Genomic DNA, 23211 nt, shown 5'->3' with positions numbered 1-23211 from the left:
GATTGATGCCCCCAACTGTCTGCTACAGCAACTGCACCAACCCTGATACTGCCTTCAGGTGCCGCAGGTCAGATACAATTTACGGCATGATAGCTGTGTTTTGTTTAGCTGAACAAGTCTGCAAAATATGCTTTGATTTGTAACTTATGTTTCCATCTTTGGGAGATGTGATATATGTCCCTGTTTGTCTGATAAAGGTCCTAGAAGTAACCGATTTAAATAGGATGAAATAGTGTAATGTGGGAAACTCAAATGCTTTTTCTGCCAATGCTAATGATTAGGACTAATTTAAATCACACTCCACACATGTGATGCCATACATTGGGGCAGGTCAATCTGAATTCCAGGCAAAGGTCAGTGACAAAGGATTTAGAGTAATTTAATGTTTAAGTTTATGAATAAACCATGTTGCCAATTGTTATCAGATTGTGTTGATGATGAATCCATGCCCCAAAATATGCTATAATATGGAAATTAAAAAATGTGTGTCATATTTTTTTATTTCAGTCAATTATTTCATTGTCTCACTTCAGAAAATGTGGTTTGAAATGAAGGACAGTCGGTTTTTACTAATGTGGGACAGTCATATATGTTGTTAAATTGGTGAAATATGCATTTAAGCACATTAAATGTGCAATACCAATAGTTATTCAGGGATCTTGCAAATTATATTATTACAAATATTAATACATAATACATACAAAATACATATACTATCTGTAACAGCAAAAACATTGTAATTACTGAAATGACCAAATCTGGACATGCACTCTGGCCTTGAGTGTTACTGACTGGAGAAGTTTTCATTGTATGAATTAAGGTGATTTAGACCTTTCAGACCCCCAATGAGTGTCCCAGACTTCAGCCTGAACTGTCCCACATTAGGAAATGCACATAAGCTGGGACAATTTGGCAAAAAGAACACTTTTATATTTGCCATTTCTTCTCTGAGTATGATATCTGTATTCTCTTGTCTGATATGATTAGAAAACACCTTGGGGAATTCAGAATAGTATCGGCTGTAGACATAATGTATTGGCTTCAGTATATTGTTGAAGTGCCAATTGCAGAAATTGTCCCACATTACTCTAATTCACCCTAAAATAAAACAAGAGATCAAATGGAGTTTAAATTGGGTTAGGTAAGACATATATTATGTAGAATAAATTAGCAAAAGATTTGACCCTAGGTCCTCTATGACATAATGTCTATTCAAACCTGCAACTTTGCTTGACTTCATTCTCATGCTGTAGTCTTGAAGGACTAAAACTGATGAAACAAACACTAAACAAGATTAGGGTAACCTCATCCAGTTTGGATAAATTAGGAGCTAGAAGAAGCTCCCAAACTGGTATTATGTGTAAATGGTCTTCTGTAGGAATCAGAGCCAGAAGCCTTCAATCCAATATTGTATCATTTCTTTCAGACATATTTCTGTGGTCTCTTATCAGGAGATTTAACATGATGATCACATTTGGGCCATCTGTTATTCCAAACTTTACTTCACTGGGCAGCTTTAAACTGGTGGAGATGTTGACACTGTTGTAAAATCTAAGCCAAATCCAAAAAGCTAAAACATCAGTAGTCTTAAAAGGAAGGCCATGACGAAAACAATTCAACTTTTGTAGGCCTGTTAATGGGCCTTTTTCACAAAAGACATATTGACACAGGGGCACCGTATGAGGGGAAAAGTTAGGATGATTCTAAGGGCCTGTGACTGACAGGGGCCCTAAAAGTTATTAAAACATTAGGTCAGTTTTTTTCAATATCAAAGTATTAACCTATCAACATTAAGAGAATATTTCATTTATAATGTACTAATAAAACTAATGGTTTGTTTTCCTTTTCTCACCCAATTTTTCATAAAGAAAGGTGGGTGTCGTCAATGAGTGGTGGAAATGAACCTGTTAGCTTATTCTTTAGTAAAATAGGCTACATTTGCTCCCCAACATTAGTTAATTAATATCTTCACAGAAAATTCTGAGTGTTAACATTTTGCTCTGCTTTTAGCTGACATTTAATCAATGCAAGCAAACCTTTAGCAAGCTATTCATACTAAATCAGTTGTCCCTGCCCCTGCCTGGTGCCATGCAGCTTCAGGCTCAACAGCCCTGTCTCCCCATCACCATACCCCCACCAATGAAACAGCCTTACTTCCAACTGAAGAAGGAGATCAGCAGCATTGTGTTAAATGACATGTCAGTTGGTATAATTGCAGGGGGTCTGTGGGAATTTCTTTTTTTTATTATTATGAAAGAAAAGAAAAATGATTAAATCTTTTTAATTGTGATTGTTATTTTCACATAATGATTATTATATGAAAGAAACACAGCCTATAGTCTGTATTGGGTGTTGGACAGTTTGAAGCATTGAGAGACTCAGTCTGTATTAAAGTGACTGCCAATGTTAAAATAATACCTTCAAGTCATATTGCCAAGGTACAGTATGTCTACAATGGCTTTGATGCAGACTGAAATATGATTGGTTACTGACATCTAGTGGTGGTGATACCCAACTGCAGGTAATTTGGGTCAATATTCTGCAGGATTCAGCGCTGTTTAATGTTTTCTGTGCCGCATGCAGTTAATTTAAATCAACATAATGGTAGTGACTGAAATTTTGGTTATGGTGTTATTACAAATGGTATTATATTATAGGATATATTTAAGTTATATTTATTTTAAGTTATTCATTAATGTTAAGAGAATTTTTTTCAAGAATTTTACCATTGAGGTTACATTTAGACTGTAAAAGATGGCATTAACACACTTATCAAATAATGAGTTCTTCTGTATGCAGACTGTTGCATGCATGCATGCATGTCTAATTGTTCCTCATTTACTTTTGCCAATTTTAAGTGCTTAAACACAAAACATGTAGCCTGTATTTTCTGGTATTTAGCATGACATGAATCCACAAATCTTTTAACACCTAATCCTTAAAATTACATCATTTAACCAATCAGTCAATTTATACATTGGAGTTCCCCCCACTAGTGGTTCAACTGTCAGCTCTGCCTCTATTGTATAGTAAAAGTTGTAAAAGCCTAATCAAATAGCGTAAGAGCCGCATAAACAACATTGCATTGCTATGCAGTGATAAGCTGTATAGTGATTAGTGAATAGTGATTATTTATTTTTTTACTGAACCTGAATAATGAAAATAATGTGAATTTAAACTGTTGATATTATGAGTAGAGCTGATGATTAGGCCTTAGGGAATATCTTTCAGGCTGTTTGTTAAGGATTGTTGTGGGATTGGGTGATATGACAATAAATACCATGAGACAATAAAGATTTGCCTACCTCCAGAGATTTCACTTTACTGTTTAGGTAACTATCCCATTAATATATCTGGTTGTATAAGGACATTCCAGTAAAACGCTGCAAATGAATGAATAGGACTGAATCATGGCAATGTTGGATTTACAAGGCTTGATCAGTGAGATGGTGTACCTTGACTTGTCAGGTATTTAGTTCCTTGGATTATCCACACACATACATACTCATCTGGGAAACTGGGTCAGACCTATGGGTTGAAATTACTGACATAGAAATTCTGTATTAAATATCTTTAAGTCAACATTTAACCAGAAAAGACTAATTAATCGACTATGTCTTTGAAAATGGTACCAATACACCAACTAACAGCTGAAAATGTGTTCATTTATCTACAGGGAGAAGCCTTGATACAGAGTTTCTGATTCAGTGTACTACACTTTCCTTAAGTTTGGTCAGGTAAGTGTGAAATCTGAAGTCTCTTTTTAATCCCCATTCACATTCTAATCTACAAATGTAAAAATAAAATCCACTGGTACGTGATGAATTGTAAAACCTTTGTAGAAAAGTTTTAATTAGTCCAGTACTTCCAGTACCTATCAGCCTCCATTGCACTGTTTATTTATGATTAGCAAATGTTGGCATGCTAACATGCTAAATTAAGATCATGAACATGGTAAACATTATATCTACTAAACATCAGCATGCTAGCACTGTTGCTGTGAGAATGTTGGCATGCTGACATAGCTGAAAGCACCACTATTCCTAGGTACAGCCTCACAGAACTGTTAGCGCTGCCTACGCTAACCGGATGAAAGTAGAACCTTTTCAAGGTACAGTTAGGTTACAGTTAATTATCATAAAGTGATTTATAGGTATTCATAGTGCACTTCCATAAAGTTGATGATAGACAAGAAAAGACTTGTCAAAAGCAACGTTTAATCCCTGGTCTAGGCCAAGCTCCAAAAATACTGGATCCTATACTTCCCATAATGCAACTTGATAACATCTTTCAGTAGACCCTCTCTGCCTGGTAAATGACCAATTCAAATTCAATGCCCCCAGCTTGTAACAAAGGCCTCCAGTAAAAAAAAAAACTGTAGTTTTCAACCCCAAGCTGACCCAAGTGATGTCACTTGAGTATTTTTCTCACACTAGAAAAAGCTGATGCAGAGCCACAGAAGACTTAATGCAACTGCTTTCACTCCCGATGAGTGACATGTAAAATTAGTGGAGTACCCCCTTAAAAAAATCTATTCATCAGAATATTTAGCCCTAATCTTAGTTGTTGATGTTAGTTTGTCATATAGCAAAAAAAAAAAGTATTAACAAAATTATTAAAGAACTTTATTGCAAGCTCATGTTAAAATTCAATAGTGGTCACCAAACATGACATAATACATTTGCTCTGAGAGGATAACAGTAAAAGACCAGCTGTAAGCCTGTGAGGATCCTTTCAATAGAGGGCAGCAAAGACCAGCTTATAAAAAGGTAACAGTCTTAAAATGCAAACAGCATGTCTGTATACTGTACGCTATTAATTCTCATACTTACATGACTCTAGATTAATAAATATAAACAATGGATCTATGTGCAGAGACCAATACAAGACCTCTTTCAGCTACACACAATGTAACATATGCAGCACCTCCGTAATTCCAGGGCATTGGGTTGGTCTGTTTGTAATTTCTTGAAAGTTTAAAAGCAATCCCTGAATCTCCTGTTATTAAAGGGCCACACATTAACCTTCCCTCCTTGTGCACACAAGTATCCAATGTTATCAAATGTGCTGATAAGGAAGTAATGTAGGTGTAAGACATACGTATTCATTATAAATGTAAATCAGATGTTCTCTTTTCTTTAGCAGGATTTGAAAAAATGCTGGTTTGGGCATGAGGCCCACATATGGTGCAAAGCGGTCTGCAAAACAAGCCACATAAAACATCCAACAACCTCAACATGCCCTGCTCTGTATCAAAACAGACCTAAAAAATATCTTTACCTTACACTTGCATCTTTAAACTGAAGCATTATACATTTACTACATGTGTAAACCAGATGAGACAATAGAAATGGAAAAGCAAATAGTCCTCTGTGTTGCAGATTGGAGCAGTCAACATGTGGCCATATTGTCCCAGACCACTCTTAAGTCTCTATGGCTTCCACATGAGTGCTCAGTAAGCCAAACCACACATCTCTCCTGGATAATATCCACAGAGGGGAGAGGCACTCAAAAGAATTATGGATGAAAGTCAGCATTCTTCTAGTCATCATCCCTCCATGTTTGGTAAGGTGCACTTGCAGTTCAGAGGCGCTATGATCGGTAGCCATATGCTCTTGCGTCTGAAGGGCAGAAGGAGAAAACAGCTGATATGACATCAATATTTATACAGTTTGAACACAAATGAGATTAATCTGGAGTCATAACTGTGTCCAACATAAACATGTTTCTGTTAACTCAAATTACAATAAAATAATAATTACAATAACATATTTCCTGACTTACTTCTAGTCTAGTCTTTTCCTTTAGCACCACCATGAGGTTGACATTTCTCATACTATTGTGTAGATTGCCATAAAATTTTGGTAAAAACACACTTTTCCTCTTGTGCCACCAATTTTTAATCCCAATGTCCAATATACTTTGAGTCATGACCAAATAGCTACAAAACTAATGACTAACATGCCATACAAAGTTAGCACATCATGTTTGCATCTCGCTCAAAGCCGAGCTGTGTATGAGTACAGTCTCACAGAGCCGCAAGCTTGGCTGTAGACTCTTAGTCTTGTTTAAACATAAGTTTCCCTTGCTTTGAGCACTACAAAAAAAAAAATGTATCTCAATTGTGTGGACATGGAGGCATGAGAATCACAGAGACGGATACCTCAAAACCTGGACAATAAAACCAAAACTATCTGCATGGCTAGATTCTGTATTAGTTTCAAATGAGATTTTTTAAAATAATTTTGGGAAATTGAGTCTTTAATGGAATTGTTAAACATTTATGGAAATACTCTTATTTGCTTTCCTTCTGGGAGTTAGATGAGAAGATCGAGGAAGCAATTAGCTTAAAGAGAGGAAACAGCTTTTAACTTTGGAAAGGGCCAGGCTAGCTGTTTTTCCTCCTGCCAGTTTTTATGCTGAGCTAGGCTGATTGCCTCCTGGCTCTAGCTGTGTACTAAATGCACAAACTTGAGAGTGGTATATACATATGTTCAGAAAGAAAGCATACAGGGATTTCAGGCATACAGTATTTCCCAAACTGTTGAACTATTGCTTTTAAACAGCAACTCCACTACAAATTCCCTTCATGATCTGTCACCACTGACCTGAGTCAAACTGTGCTGTGCAACACAGTCCCTCTCCCCGAGCTGTCTTGTAAATGGGTGACACACACACCCTAGCCGATGGGGGGAGGTGTGTGAGGCGCGTTGACAGAGAGTCAGGTGGCAAATAGAGGGAGGAGCGCTGGGCAGGGTCAGAGCTTTGCTGTCCTTCCCAGGTGAGCCAGTAACCCCTCAAACCGGCCATACTGCCCTTCCAGTCGACCTGCACTGAGTCACTACCCACTGTGGTCAACTGAAGGTCTGCCAGGGCTGGAGTCACTGGAAAGAGAGACCACAGAGTATCATATTTAGTTGGAGTATTAGAAAGAAGAGGATATGAATGTAGTGGAAAAATAGAGACTAGAGGAACTGCTTCAATAGAACTTGTACAGTAATTGTATTGTTTGGCTCTAGCTCAGCTAGCAGCTCCGAACTGCACTTGGAGTAGTCAAACCTGAATCCTGAATGGGACTGATAGTAATTATCTGAAATTTAAGAGACAGAAAGGACTATGCTGTGTAGGATTAGGATTAGCGTGCAGCAAACTGATCCTTCATCACTGAGTTTGACTGTTTTTTCCTCACATAGCTCACCTTCCTGAGTACACACTTTGACAGACATTGCCTTCTCCTTGCCCGAGGCGTGCCGGGCGCTAACAGTGACCAAGTAGGTGGTATCTGGTTGGAGGTTCTTGAGGAGTGTGGAGTTTTGTGTTCGGCCCACTGTGACAGCGTGGAGCTTGCCCCTGGGCAGGGCAGAGTATTCGATGTAGTAACTTGTGACCGTCTCTGGCTGAAGAGGACCCCAACTCACTCGAACACTGGTTGGCCCTGACTCAGAGACCGTTACCACAGCTGGACTCAGCAGCTCTGGTGGGAGAGTGCGGAGACAAGAAAAAACACTGAGCCAGTAAAAGACAATATGACAAAAATAACAAACTACGGCTGCAACCCATGATCATTTTCAACATTGATTAAAAAACTTTTTTTATAAAATTTGAAATAATTGTTCCAAGACCCCAAGGAGAGATCTCCAAAATGATTCAAAACTCCAAAATATTCAATTTACAATTAAATACAACAGATTAAAGGAATTTGAGGAGCTGGAACAGTTAAATGTTTCTACTATAGCAAAGGATGTCAGTAGCAAAGTAAGTGTAAAGTTATGGTTTATGACACATTGTGTATATGGGATATAACCCAACCTGGTTTTGTTGTGAAGGTGACAGAGAGAGTATTAAATGCTTGTTCATTGGACTCCGGAGTCAGTGTGACGTTATAGGTGGTGTCAGGCTTCAGGCCTGTTAGCTTGACAGTGCTGGAATCTGCAGATTGGGTGAGTCTCTGGTAATGACTCCCACCAGTGCTCGGACTGGTCCCAGTTCCACCTCCTGCACCACCTCCTGCTCCTCTTGATGGAAGCGGACCGAAGCGGATCTCATAGTAGCCCGTCAGACTGGACAGAACGGGTCGCCACTGGAGCGTGGCAGAGTTGGTGGAGACGTCTTTGACATTGATTCGCTCAGCTCGGATGATCTCTGTTGAAGGCGGGATGAAGAAGATTGAAGTAACTGTGCGGGTCTGTCAGAGTTAAGGAAGAAGTTATCATTTTGCAAAGAAAGAGACAGGATGGTGACAGGGAAGAGAACAAGACAGAGTGCTAAAAATGCCTTGGCTTCAGACAGCCACCCACATAGACAGACAGACTTGGGTTTCTGAAAACATTCATAACCCTTGCAATAAGACAACTGAAAATAGCCAGCCCAGTTAGGCCCTGCAGCAAAATAACAGACTTCACAGAGGCATTGATATCTGCAATAGGATCCATTTCTCCTTGTCTCACACAACCCTTATTTATACTATGCATCATGTCTTACAGCTGCAGTATATACTGTGTAATTGCTGAGGTGTCCCTTGTGAGTGTTATGGCAGTTACCTAATCTGGAGAAATGGGTAACCCCCCCAGTCTATATATATAAATATATATATGTATCATGTCTGGCATAGTGTTGGGGGATGCAGTAAGGGAAGTTGAATCATTAATCCATTAATAGACCACCCTATCTCGTTACAGAGACTCTTACACACGCACACAGACATGCTCAGTGTCCATGATTCCTATTTAGCTTCACTGTCTACAGGAGTATATGTGGAATTAGGGAGAAGCACAGAGACATATAACACACCTGTGTATGAGTGGCAGGCAACTAGTGTGATTGTAGCTGTTTGAATGAGGGAGTTTCTCAAAGCTACTGAAAGACATGAGTAATGCAGATGTAATATTACTGTTATCTATAGCTCCTTTTTGAGCCTTGATTTTTAAAAGGTCAGTTTGCCTAAATCATGAAAACTACTTTCTCAGTTACTTCTAGTGGTATCCACCCTTGCATATAGTTTTGGTTTTATGTGCTGAAGTTTTGTTGCTGCTCAAAACTTGAAAAAAAAAAAAAAAAAAAAAAAGTGTGTCTATCCAAAGCAATGTCCTGGGACTATGTCTTGGATCAAAAGGTTTGTGGATTACCCAAAGTAACCATGTCATTACACATTGCTTTTAAGTTTTTTAAAGCTTTGAGTGACAGGAACAAAAATCAATTTAATTACTGCATTATAAAGAGGTGCCAGCAGAAAAACCCAGACAAAGAAACCCAAAGGTATATTGTAATGAAACTACCCAGAAATGTATGTTATAAATACTACTGATAAATTGTGATAAATAATACTAATCCTAGAAATTACAGTTAGACCAGCATGGGGTGACCTGGAATTATACTAAAGATAACATAATTAACTACTGGTATTTACACATCCAACATTAGCATTCATTTGGAGTCGTGTTTATGGCCACCTGGTACATATAAGTCCTTGACCTCCACCAACACCAAAGCAAATATCTCACTTGTTAGAGGCTTGATAGAAATGCTTGAATATGTTTACCAGCTATTTGCTAACATTGTCTGCGTGCTGATTAGCTCTGGGCACGCCGTGCATAGTGGTTTTATCCATTATTTTCACTAAAACACCAGGAAACAAGGTTGATAATAACGGTGAGATTAAACCAAAACAGTAAATTTGGTAAAATAATAATAAATTGATGAATTACATCAAATGATGCCATAAAAACACTAAGTATAAAAAACATATATTATTAATTATATATTAATTATTATAAAAGCCAGTTAACAATTAGATTTCATTATTCTGTCTTTAAATGAAAAAATAATGATTATGTCTTAAAATTAAATTACAACATTAATTTTAAAAGGCACCGGCTACAGAATTGGTGCAATAATTTACCGACTACTGACACAGAACAGGATTCTGTGTCAGTAGTCCACAGGCTGTTGGTCCCAAACTATGATCTTTCCCTAACCCTGACCAAGTGCTGGTTTTTGTGCCTAAACCTAACCATTTTAACCCAAATTAGGAAAGGATTGGCATATCACCTGCAAGCAAAAACACTGCACAATCAATGCCAATGAGCATGCGTAATAATTCTGTACCAACAATAAATGGACTATTGACGTGGAGGAATCTGTACCAATCCATTTTAAAAAGGATTAAAAAGTATTAGTTTTGGTATTCTGTTTTACTTATGTGTCTGACGATCACAATCCATCTCATAATTCATTTGTTTACTTCTTTAATGTAGTTTTTAATTGGAGATATCTTTAATTTTAAAGGTCCAATAAATTACATTGAGCCTCACTGGATGTCAACAAACAACTATTTGCTATGTATAGATAGTGGAGTAATGGCGACCTGAGCAGTGAATGAAGTCACACTCCCTCTGTGTGTGTTGTTATCCAACCTTCTCTGTTCTTTGTTTTGGTAGCTGCACCGGCCGCACGTGCATGTTAGTGCATGTGAGTCCCTCTGTGTCTTCCACATCCATTTCAAAGATGACGGCCGTGTCACAAACTTTCTCAAATTACAGCTAAACAGTGCATTAAAATATGTTTCTGAAAACATTTGAGGCAAGACATAGGCAATGCAGTAACAGAATCTTGATCCATATATGATCAGCACTTCCTAGTTTGAAAGTTTGATCTGAGTTTTGTGAGTTGTCGGCTTTCTTTTGTTTTTCCAACTTTGTTGAGTAAACAACACACGTTTGTTTTGGTCTGACATGTTGGTGCTATTGTGCGACATCTAGTGGCTGAGTGTAGTATACTGCAACTTAAAGACATGTAAGCATAAAATTGAAGTCCAAACCACTGAGCAGTATCTTGACATACTAGTAAATTGAATAACAAAATTTTTAAAAAAGTATTTTTAATCCATTTTAAAATGTTAGAAAAATATGAATTCATTTGATTATTAATGAACAAAAGGAACAAAAACAAAAAACAAAAAAACAGTAATTATTCTGGTAACACACTCCAGACCCCATATCTACTTTAAACCTCAAGAATCACCTATGCCATACTTACCAATGATGGCATCCCGCAGGTCCTCGGTGATGATACTCATATCATCGATGTCCACAAAGTACAGGTGGTTTTCAATAGGTGGAGTCACCACTTGCCTGAACACCTGATAGTTACCATGCCCAGTGGAGGCCACCAGCACAGCCACGCCCTCTTCCCGCAGCTCGGCCATTGGTCCAATCACATCGCCTGGTTTCACCCCATCCGTCAACCACACCAGCACTCTCGGGAGCCCCGGCCGGGCCCCATCTGCTGCTCCGGGTCTCAGCACCCGGTCCCTTGCCATTCTCAGCGCCTCTACTGTGTTGGTGTCCCCCCTGAGAGGTTTGATGCTCCTCAAAGCCCCCTGGAGACCACTTTGGGTGGTGTAGGTGTCAAAGCCAAACTCAAGGCGTGGTTGGGTCCCCACCTGCAGAAGCCCTACCCTCACCTGATCCTCTCCCAGTGAGAAGGGGAGGAGGAGTTCAGACAGGAAGGAGAGCATGTGCGAGTGCTCGTAGGATGACACGCTGCCTGAGGAATCCACTAAGAAGAGGACGTCACCCTCGCAGCAGTTCAGCACTGTGGAGAAACAATAAAGATCAATACGGTTGTCCGTTTGTCTTGTGATGCTGATGCTCCCTCTGTGATTCCTTTTTACTCCAACAACTTTTTCCACAAATCCCCTCTCATGCTTCACGACACAAACACTTGCACACACACACACACTTGGAATCGTCCTCCCTTGCTCCGTCCACTTCCTTGGAACAACAGTCATATAGTCATTACAACATTTATTTAGGGGATATGGTCAACATAAAAGCAAGTCCAAAGCAAGAAAGAAACAAATAATTACAGTGAAGATAAGAAGAAATCAAAAGAAACAGAGGAAATACAAAATGATGCTTACGGTAACTTCAGATGGATAAAAGGGATTCTGAGCCAAACTGTTTTTTTCCTACCCAATTTTCCATATTTCATGACTGAAGTAAAGTTAAAAGTGAATGCCAAGACTGAAGGCTGGGGAGGGGTGTTGGGAGGGAGGGGGGGGGGAACAGTAGCTGCTGGATATTAGTGGTAAAGGAGGAGGGAGTGGAGAAAGGAGGTGGGACAAGGGGAAATAAAAGGCGTTAAAAGGAAAGGAGTGGGGGGGTTGTACTGGCAGTTCCATGCGAGAGACGAGGAGGAATGTTGGATGGCCATATACAGAGCAGAGAGGAAAAGAAAGAGGCAGCAGCAATAGAGACAGAATCTAAAAGCAATATTTAGTTGCAGATCTTCAGATTGTGCACTCATCCAAAGAAAAACACCCACTGTTAAAATCACAAAACCAAGATTAAGGAGAGAAGAAAAATAAATGTGAGAGACACATATAGTGAGAGATAATTGCCTCTGGAACATTCTGGCTTATTAACAATGCAATTACAGGCAAACACCTTGACACCTTTGGAAACGTTCTTTGGATGCTTCTTTTTAATAATTGAATGTGTAACACATGAGATGAGGTTTTGATAAGACTCGGAGGTGTCGAAAGCTGAGAGGGCAGCAAGGCATGTGTACACACACAACTCAAACATGAACACACACATGAAGACATGCACGCTTGCTGCCTTTTTCTCCATCAGCCTAAAGAATTCCTTACATATGCCTTGTTTGGACTTTGGGGAGAGGGGGCCTCTCTGTATCATGGCCCCCCTACCTCTACCTTTGTGCAGGTATGTCTTTATCTGAAACCCTATTTTGACGTCTGGAGATAACTGTTTCACTGTTTATCTAGAGAAAAGACAGGTTTAATGCAGTCTGCTGCTATCGTACATGCGGTAAATCTGATTTATTGGTGGACTATTAGCAGTTGAGCGATGTGATGGTGGAAAAATGAAGCGTGAAACCTCACGAGGCCCCAGTAAAACACTACGGGAGCAGAGTGGGTCTCGCAACCTGTTGAACACATGGGTACAAGATGAGTCCAACATAAGCCTGCACAATATAGGGTTTGCGTGCTGGATGCGCATTAGTGTAGCGTGCTGGATGCGTATAAGTGTAAAGCGCATATGAGGACCACACACAAGATAAGACAAACATAAACATGAGGTGTGCTGCTGAAGATTAGAGGAATTTCGATTTATAAGCACATCATGCCCAGAAGACTTCAACAACAGAAAAAGAGACACCAAAATAACTACAACAGTCACAACCTTAGTTTCTCTTAAATACCCTTTCTTGATCCTTAATTACTGACTTAATTACTCATAATTACCATTAAATTGGGAAAAACATATCTTGTTTTTCTGTGTTTGTGACTTGTGGGGAGATCTTTATTGGACAAGGATGAAAGTATTAACAGCAAGTGCACCTATAAAAAGCCCCAATTACTGTAAGCTAAGTTGGTTCAGACCCATCAAGTCTCTATTAATGGAAATAGCAAAGTGACAGCATCTTACTCACTGTCTGACAGTCATAAAGAGGCCGACAGACTAACTGGTGTCACCACTAAGTTTGGCCTGTCAGACACTTAATGATCATGAGCTATACCACAGGTGCGTAAAGGCATCGCTGAGATAACAGCTGATGGCATTTGTTTTTCTGTATTAGTGAAACAATATTAGAATCTGTAGTTATTTATCAAAACGGGTGAGAATTGGCATGTGAATTTGTATAAACACAGCCGTGAGACCATTTTACAGCTTTGTAACAATGCCTCACTGTCTGTAAACTCTGTAAAAGTGTAAAATGAAGAAACTTCAAAAACAGCCTCAACAAACTTTTTATTAAATCTCTGTGACCCTCATATGAGATTTTCATCATTAGGTATGATTGAGTGCATCATTTACAGTGGTGTGTTGATGTGGAAAGTGCAGGTCAGAGCTGTCATTCTTGGTCTTATTACTTTAATTAATTAAATATCAATACATTTTGATCTGGAGAGGGCTTTGTCCTCTCCTAGGAAACCACAGCTGCAAGGCCAAGAAATGTCATCAACAGACAATAATATGGAAATTAAGCTCTTTCTTGTGCTATATGAGGAGCCCCTAAAGCCTTCTGTTGGATGCCTGGGTGGTCCCTGCATGGGATTTCATCAACTGACAATTCAATACCTGGAGTCATGCCATTTCACTGAGAACACTGGTGTAATATCAACCCCACCCTGGTATACCCTGAGCCCAGACAGCCCCTCCACCTCCGCCAGCAGCTTCAGTTCCCCGTAGCTCATATTATTTGCCTTTAAAGCTTTTAAACTGACTTTATATTGATTAAATTCTTTGAGACAAAGTTGTCTAATAACTGACAAGATATTTAAGTCCCCACAATACAAAAAAGGAGAGTTTCATTCCATAATGTTTGATCATATTGTTTCAGCCATAGTTTAAAAATTGACTTCTGCCACATGTTTCTCTATCATAATGTTAAGAAAGGTAAATTTGGCTTCCACTGGATGAATCCATCTGAGGGGGCTTACCTGCTTCAGGTGGGGGGTTCTGTGTAGCCGACGGCCGCAGGAGCGAACACAACAGCATCCATGTCAACAGCACGAGGCTCTCCATCACTGTAAGCAATGTTTATACTCAGTTCCACTGACGCAAATTAAAACACAAATGTTACGGGGTCTTGAGTCGACCCTATATATCCACCACAGCCCGGAGGAGCGCGCTCCAAGTCAGTAAATCACAGTCAAAGCATAATTTATAGGAGTCACATCAAGCCCGGGTCTTTATTTTGCTTCTCGTCTTTCTTCTTTGCTGAGCATGATCTACCTCTCGGAAGCTGGAGACTCTGGAAGTTAAACTTCAACTAAACCAAACTGAAAACTTAAGCCCGTGTGCGCAAGGTCCGGACGCTCCCCGTCAATGCAAATGCGCCTCGCTCGCGCTCTGGGCACGTGTATCAAGCACGCGAGAATAAATGCAATCTTTTCAGACTTCCAAAATAAACTCTCATCGCTTAGACTATTTTCTTTTCTTCAACAAAGCTGTAAAATGGTCTCACGTTTTCTGCGAGGGACCAACTCGGATTGAATTGAATTTACAGTTCATAGAAATATGAGATACTTACTAATGTCAACCAGCCCATCATGTGTTTCATGTATTATACTGATAAAATGACTACTAATATAAATAAACCCAGCCTTTAGTCAGGTGGAAGAAATATTTAGAACTTTTACTAAGTAAAAACAGTAAATACCACAAAACGTGAGAAGTACTGTATTATCAACAAAATGTTGTTAAAGTATCAGTAGAAATTTTTGCTTCGTTATGTTTATTACTATTATGATTATGATTATGATTATTTATGCATTAACCTGTAAGCATGATTTTATTGTTGTCTGTGTAGATTGTGGAACTCATTTTCACTGCTTTACTCACTGTTGACTCACTGTTTAATCTGACCATGCATGATAAACTGATCACATGCTTTATTACTCTGACATTACTCTGCAAAGTAACTACAGCTGTCACATAAATGCTGTTACAGTATTTTCCTCTAAAATGTATTGCAGTAAAAGTGTAAAGTAGCATAAAATAGAAAATACTCAAGAAATACTCGAGTATAAGTATAATACATTATAATTTAAGTATTAATACCTCAAATGTTACTCAAGCACAGTTTTTAGTTAACTGCCACCAACTGTGTTCAGTAGATGTAAAAAAGTTTCAGTTGTAAATGAAATCAAATGCAGGGACTTTACCATAGCAGCACATACACCCCTGACACAGAGACTTGATCACAAACATTTAATGTCTGCTTATTGGAAGAACAAAGCAATCAGAGTAATAATAATAATAATGATAATAAAAGCCCCCACTAAAATGGCAAACACAAATGGGACTTTAGTTTGAAAGTAAAGCTGCTTAAACTTCCCTCTGGCGACTTCTGTCAAGCTTGACACACCTCTCTGTCTTATGTACCTCACTCCTCCCTACTCCCTCCAGTCTCCCCAGTAACTCAGAATAGTAAATAGGGCTGTGTTCACCATCCAGGCGTCAACTACTTGGATCTGAGCCACATTTTGATTCAAGTCTTCAAGTTACCCTGTTGGCAGGGATATATATGAGGAACCCACTAAAAACTCACTTTGCATTTTTACAGAGAAATATTTGATAGGAGGTCATACACACCATGGGGAAGTACCAGCTGATGTGGGTTTACACTGACTGCAAGAAAAAAAGAAACATATATTTTTTGCTGAAATGCTCTACATGGGAATCCTTGGACTTGATAGTCTTCAGACAGTGCAAGTAATATTTATACCTTTAGACTTTATAACTTATCTTGGTGAAGGCAAACATGAGTTTCAGCTCTCCAAGAGATTAAGAAATCTCTGGTTCACCCGAGACAGACCGCAAATACTTGCAGCATTTAAACCACTGGGAGTGCATCTTTGAAATTATACAGCACATAGTTCTAGGTCGACAGCTTTGCATGTAGGCTATTCTCTGAGGTCAACCACTCAGCCTTTTAAAATAAAGTAAGATTTACATGTGGAAAGTGAAGTGAGTGGACAGTTTAGCACCAGGCTGCATGGATTTGTATTGCACCTACTTTATGATTCACTGTTATTGTGTGTGTTTGGGTGTGTGTGTGTGTGTGCGTGAGTGTGCGTGTGTGTGTGTGTGTGTGTGTGTGTGTGTGTGTGTGTGTGTGTGTGTGTGTGTGTGTGTGTGTGCGTGTGTGTGCGTGTGTGTGTCAGACAGACAAAGAAGAAACAAATGAGTAGGAGGGAAATAAATGGATGGAAGAGGATGTAGGAATTCAAGTGGGACCAAACAAAGGTCTAGATTCCTCTGTGACACATCATGTCCAAATACTTCTATTGTTCCAATGCGACATTTACAATAAACACACCCTCCCAATACACACACCTAGTAACTAACCACTCCCAACGCAGTGCAGTCAGTGATTGGGAAGCATTATGATAGCTCTGTCTAACCTATAGTTCCTTGTAATCAACAATACAGAAAACTATGAAAAATGAGATATGAGACAAGCACAGGCACTTAATTATGCTTTATGCATTTTACATGCATTTACAGTAACTACTTTGGCAGTCATGACAATTTAAGTCGGTCTGATCACTGAAAATTTAAGTTTTATGCTCTGTTGCTAAAATTGAACTCTAAATGTCTGGGAAGCCTGCTGCATCATGATCCCTTTACACTGCTGCTACTGCACAACAGACATGCAACATTAATTTCTCTGCGGTTTTTGTGCGCCTCCCCTCCGGGGCTGAGCATGTTCTCACATGCACATTTGCGGCCCCCGCAGCCCATGGTCAACGACACTGTGCTGTTAAGATATAACTACAGATGGGAGTTCTCTTCTTGTGCTGCGTTTTATACTAGCTGTAAATCAGTTAGATATACACAGTTTACCCCCACCTGGAACAACTTGGCACTGGGTGTGCATGTGTGTGTGTATGTGAGCAGTAAATAGCTGAACATGCATGTGCACAGAGCATGCTGTGAGTGTGTATTCTTAGCATGATCCTGTGCTCATACGTGAACACGTCTGTACGTATTTCATCATGTCAAGCACTGCATGAGTTGTGCAATGACAGATTACATGCAGCTGACTGACCTGTGTCAAGTACACAAACCGCAGTCGCGTTTGTCATTGCGCCGAAATCCATAGACATTGCCAGCTGTTTCCACCCAACACAGCTTCATGTCAGCACACTGTCTCTTCTGTCTCAATCAGTATGTCTGATTATGCAACCTGAACAGTGATTTGTTTCTGCTCATTTTCACATACCATCAAAGTCCTGGTGGGATGACAACTGAAAGCATTTTAAGAGGGAAAAAGTGCAACAGCACGGTAAACTTGACCTTGTAACTCTTGGGGAAGACAGAGGAGGGACTGAAATGGGAGGAGAGGTGAAAACAGCGAGATGTCATCACAGCAAGGGAAGAGTTTACGAAATTTTGTTCATCACAATATTTAGGGTGTGATAACATGGAACTTGAGAAAAACAACCCATCCTGTGGGAGGGTTGAAGCCTGCAACACTCTTCAAGCAGCCTGAGTTGCTACGTCTTATATAGTCTCTTGTAACTTCGGCCCATAATAGCAGCCTAGTTGTAATTACCCATTAAAAGCTTGGCTGCAGAGGATTTGGCTACATATTGGAATGCTCCTGTCAGTGGTTGAGTGAATTCCACAGATCTATATTTGCTAGTGTTTTTCTCCTTTCTGCCAGTCTATGGTATTCGAGGTTTGGTTTATAGTGAACCGTGTTTTTTTGTGCAGATTTGAGGAAGAAAGGCAGATATGTTGTCGCTCTCTGAGAAAAAGAAAACCAAACTACATCAAGATAAAGAAAAGATTGAGGAGGCGAGACTAGATAAAACACTGATTGAGGAGAAAGAGATTATAGGGAGAGAAACAAGGCTGGTACAAGTAGGAGAGGGATGGCAAAGTCAGATAAGTCCAAGGGATGTTAGATAGGAGTGAACACGGATTAAGTATTTTGCAGAATTTACTTTGGAGCTCAAACATACTGTAGAGCCAAGAACACATTGCCTCCCGTGTGGTGGATGTTGACAAGACACATAAATAAAAGTCATTAAACCAAAAATAGAGACAGGGAAGTTTGAGGGACTTCCCATCACTGGGACTTGCAAAGGACCAGAAATGCGGCAAGTGCCCACTGCCTTCCTGAGCTGCACTGATCCCTCCAGTCCTGCGTCACTGGTACCTTCCTGACTCCACTGATCAGCATCCTGTATATGTCCATGGTGAGTCTTGTCTTTTAAGCTGTGTGCATGAAGGCATTTCCTAGGCTTTTAACTTTTGAAACCTTTTGCCTTGGCAGAAAGTGGCAGAAAGCATTTCACACAGGATCTCCAACCTGCATGGAATTCACAATGAATGCTCTTCTTTTTCAGTAGGATGCTGCCTGTGTTCCAGGAATCTGAGACTTAACTGCATCCAGGAAAATGCTCAATCTTTGCTTTGCCTAAACAAATATGACAAGTTAGATTAAACAAAAGCAACCATCCAGTTAGACGCAGGGCCGCAAACACCCCTGTGTCTGCTCACTGTCTAGGAGAAAACTGGGTACGGCTAGACCCATCTTGCTACTTAGAACATCTGTTTTGCAAAAATCGACAGTGAGTCTTCTCACTGGTGAGGCCAACACCCACTGCAAGTTTCCACAGTAAAATGTCACAGCCTCTGGTTCTGCCAAGTTGGGTCAGTGGAGTTTCTCTCTATAGCTGGCTTGGCTCCTCTTGAGAGGTCTGCTTAGACAATGGTCTTACTGTGTTGAGGAGTGGCAGAGGAGATGTATTTATAGATAGCAGATAAGTTTACTCTTCATTTTGGCTCAGTGTCAACACAAACCCAATGGGGGAAATTGGATAAACTTTGAAATGATTTGATTGCATCTAACGCCTGAGGGAAAGAGGCCCATGATAAATGAGCAAGCCTACTGAATCAACATTTTATGGGCAATTTTAACAACACAATAGGGTCAGACTCTAGCTGCATGCAAGAAACTTTACTCCTAATGAGTCTAAAGTTCTCAGGAAGGGCTCCACTAGTCATTTCCAAAACTTCTAAATAAAGCAGTGGATTCATCTGTGAGGATTCTGTTTTGTTGACTATAGGTCAGCAACACAAAAAGGAAATTCCATTCACAGCCTCATCGTGCCCCCAAGTGCTTTGTTGTACTTTATGAAATGAATCTGACTTTTAGTGCTCCCCAAAAACTGAGAAATACTAAAGTCAGTTATTCAGAGACCACATGAGAAAGGTCAGTGGCGGTGACTCATCGAAGTCAAAGTTCTCCAAGCACTGACTGCCTGTGGGAAGGAAGATGGTAGGCTACAGTTGGCTGGATGTAACAAGCGTTTCTCACACATATACACACACACAGTCACAGTCACTGTGCTGAAGTGTGTTTGTGTCTGTATTCACATGACAAGGACTTTAATAAATCTTCTCTTACCCACCCCATATTCTCTAGTCCTATCCTTTATTTGCTCTCCATCCTCTCCCTCTCTGCAACTGTTTTTATTGTAGTAGGCCTATCAGCGTCCTCTCTTATTTTCAACATCTTCTTTTCAGCTGCTTCTCTAAAGTGTTTTGGCCACAGTGGATAGCAGCTGGATTCTTCATTCTCTCCTCCCTTTGTGATTCCTCGCCCTCTTACTGCGCTTCACCTCGCATACACTCCTTCCTCAGTGGTCCCAGCTGCCTTCCACCCTTAGTAACACTCCTGTACACTATCCAAACACACAAACACAAGCGCACACACACAAGCCCTCACATGCGCTGACAGAGGTGCACACGTATATATGGAATAAATGCACACACGGGCCAATTGCACACACACACAAAAGGTAGCTGAAGTCACTTTTGTGGTATGTCTGGAAGTTTAAAGAAGCAGAGATGTGTTGTACTTACAAGTGCATCTGCAGTGGAATCTGTCAGGGCAGGTTGTGTTGGGGGGAGGACCTGGCAACCTATCAAAGCTATCAGTAGGGAACACCCTCTCTCTGCTCACTCTAAAAGAGTGCACAAATAAAAAGAGAATGCTTACAAAGGTTCAAATCTTGTTCAAAAGCCACAATTTCTACACCTGGTCAAATCTTGCTTTTGCTATTTGTGTTGCAGACATATCAGGCCAGGAATAATGAGAGGTTGAAACACTGTGGTGCAAACCTTTACTCAAACACCTCACCAGGTGTGATGCACATCCCTCTGGTCCTTTAATGACAGAAAGATGACAACCTTGCTGTGCTGTTCGGCCCATCCTGCCTGTTAACACAAGCACCTGTCATCCTCATCCGCTGCCTCCCCACTTAAGTCCTCGCCTTTCACTTCCAGGCGTGTTCTGCACACAATCGAAGTTTCAGCCTTTCTCTTGTTACCTGTTCCCTACTTCCTGCTCTTTCTTTATGTAGATGCACGCCCTCCAAAGTGCCCCAAAGGTCATACGGTCCACTCTGTCTTGGTTTCACTCAGCTCCCCTCCTGTTGAGTGTCAATGTGACAGAAAGGAGAAGAAGCCTGACATTGTCTGTTAGTGATATGGTATAGGGGAGATGAGGGGGGAGGTATTGTGTTTGAACTTGTCTGGCTTGAGCTCTGTCTGTCTGCCTGTCTGTTTTTCAATGAGTAATCCATTGTAAGACTGAGCACACACACACACACACACACACACATACACACACAAGGTCGGATTGTATGACATAGCTCAAGTACAAGAGAAAAGAGTTTTTAGCCCAGGGGAGATTGAAAGGTGACGGGGGAGACGTGTAGGCTGACGGTCGGGTTAAAGAGTTTGGCTTCTCCTTATGGAGAAATTGCTGAAGCTTCTGTGGATGACACAGTACAATATTTGTTATGAGGCAGTAAAGTAAACCTAACATTGTCAAAGATTAACACAAGTTGTTTAACAATCTCCACTCCCAAGTGTGTTTTATTAGTCATAGTATTCCCATTGCAGACGCAATTTCAAGTCTGTTGGTCGGTTCACCATTTTGGTTCAGACAGAAATATCTAAACAACTATTGGATGAATATCCGAGAAATAATATCCAGACATTCAAGGTCCCCAGAGGATGGATCTAACTGACTTTGGTAACCCCCTGACTTTTCCTCTAGCACTACTGTGAGGTTGACATTTTGGGGTTTTAGTAAGATATCTGAACAACTATTCAGTGGATTGCTATGAAATTTGGTAAAGACATTCATGGTCCCCAGAGGATGAATCCTAATGACTTTAGTGATACCCTGACTTTCCTTCTAGTGCCACCAGCAGGTCTAAGTTTCATCTCAACATCTACAAGATGGATTGGCACATTCATGGTTTCAAGACGATATATCCTATCCTACTTAATGACCTTATGATCCCTTGTGTTTTCTACAGATGCCACCATGAGGCTGACATTTATGGTTCTGAGGGAAAGCTTCAACAACTGTTGAATGGATTGCCATAAAATTAGGTGCAGACAATCATGTCCCCTTCAGGATGAGTTATGATAAATGTAACTTTTCATCTAGTGCCATTACCAAGCCTAAACCTTAATATGACCTAATTCTTGTGAATAAACATCGGCTGTACTTGGTGTTTAGTGCTAATTGGTGTGGTGGCCAAACTCCTACTCCCTGCTAGAATCACCAAACCGGATAGATAATGCTCATCTGTTTCTCTTATTTACTAAAATGTTTGGACATGTAGGAGATGCATGTTTTTCATATTACATCAGCAGTGTGTATTTATACAATGAACTGAAAGAGTGAAATGTTAGAATTATTTTGTGGTGGTGCATTTGAAAACCACGACAAATCAAAATGTCACAGAGATGGAAGAAGTAAATCACGTGAGCAATTTAAGGATTTGAAAATGTTTTGTTTTTCACATCCATCATCTATTTCTTATGGCTAGATGATGACAAGGGGGTTCCAAGTATGAACTGAAAAAATATGATCCACTATGTGTAGAATTGCACGTGATCAGACCAGCTTTGAAATTATCCTGATGGCATATCTATTAATTAGTTGAGATCTTTTTAAATTTCCTTTGGAGCCACCAAATGCAGAATTTTCTTACACACATCTCTTTACATGGTGGCTTTAAACTTAAAATTATATTTGCAGGACAAGGGATTTATTCATTTGAAAACATAAACATATTTAATATCAAAAGTTTGATATTTGTACATAGAATTCATTATACAATGTTGAAGCACAAGCAATACTGAGTTATGTAAAATACTGGGTAACAGTTTAAAACTAGTCTTATAATGTCACCAGAACTATAAAAACTAAAGCCAACACACTGGTAACAGAAGAAATGTGAGCACCACGTGCCAGGGGCATTGAGTTCAGGCGTACAAATACATGTCCTGAATTTTATGCAAAGTACAGCAGGAGTTTACCTCTAATTATCTTTTCTGTCACTGCTTTCCAACATTCAAGGTCTTCAAAGTCAGACTTGGGGCTTTTATTTCTCCCTGATCACAAGTCAAGGCAAGATGAAAAGGTCAAGTCTGTCAAAGAAGAGCTCATACGGGTCCTATTCAACATTTTTCTCTCACACTGCCTCTTATCTGTATATCATTAATTGTACTTGTTGTGTTTAATGTATAAATCATCATTTTTACCATACAAGAGGGAGATTCCACATCAAAACAGACTATTGTTTATGATTTGTGATTTATCTGGCGCTTTGACTTGTTTACGACACACTAGAGATTGTTC

General features: G+C 39.9%; 1 protein-coding gene across 1 annotated transcript; it reads right to left on the bottom strand.

Annotated features, from left to right (window-relative positions):
- Nucleotides 1-4603: 4603 nt before the first annotated feature.
- vwa1 (von Willebrand factor A domain containing 1) lies at nt 4604-14879 on the bottom strand. The gene is made up of 6 exons (XM_067591485.1): nt 14468-14879; nt 11035-11592; nt 7810-8142; nt 7199-7474; nt 6609-6884; nt 4604-5621 (listed from the first exon to the last, which is right to left on the bottom strand). The coding sequence occupies exons 1-6, from the start codon at nt 14550-14552 to the stop codon at nt 5593-5595; spliced, it is 1557 nt and encodes a 518-aa protein (XP_067447586.1). The 5' UTR covers nt 14553-14879; the 3' UTR covers nt 4604-5592.
- Nucleotides 14880-23211: the final 8332 nt, after the last annotated feature.

Source organism: Thunnus thynnus, chromosome 6 (genome assembly GCF_963924715.1).
Source record: "Thunnus thynnus chromosome 6, fThuThy2.1, whole genome shotgun sequence".
In the NCBI taxonomy this organism is placed as follows: Eukaryota; Metazoa; Chordata; class Actinopteri; order Scombriformes; family Scombridae; genus Thunnus; species Thunnus thynnus.
This window is presented reverse-complemented; position numbering and strand designations above follow the sequence as displayed.

Bases quoted from the DNA above. Each gene is read 5' to 3' on its own strand.
- vwa1 (XM_067591485.1), bottom strand. From the start codon at position 14,552: ATGGAGAGCCTCGTGCTGTTGACATGGATGCTGTTGTGTTCGCTCCTG. The intron at 6,885-7,198 runs GTGAGCTATGTG...CTCTCTTTCCAG, and splicing joins CAAAGTGTGTACTCAGGAAG to TGACTCCAGCCCTGGCAGAC. The intron at 5,622-6,608 runs GTCAGTGGTGAC...TCTGCCCTTCAG, and splicing joins CACAGCACAGTTTGACTCAG to ACGCAAGAGCATATGGCTAC.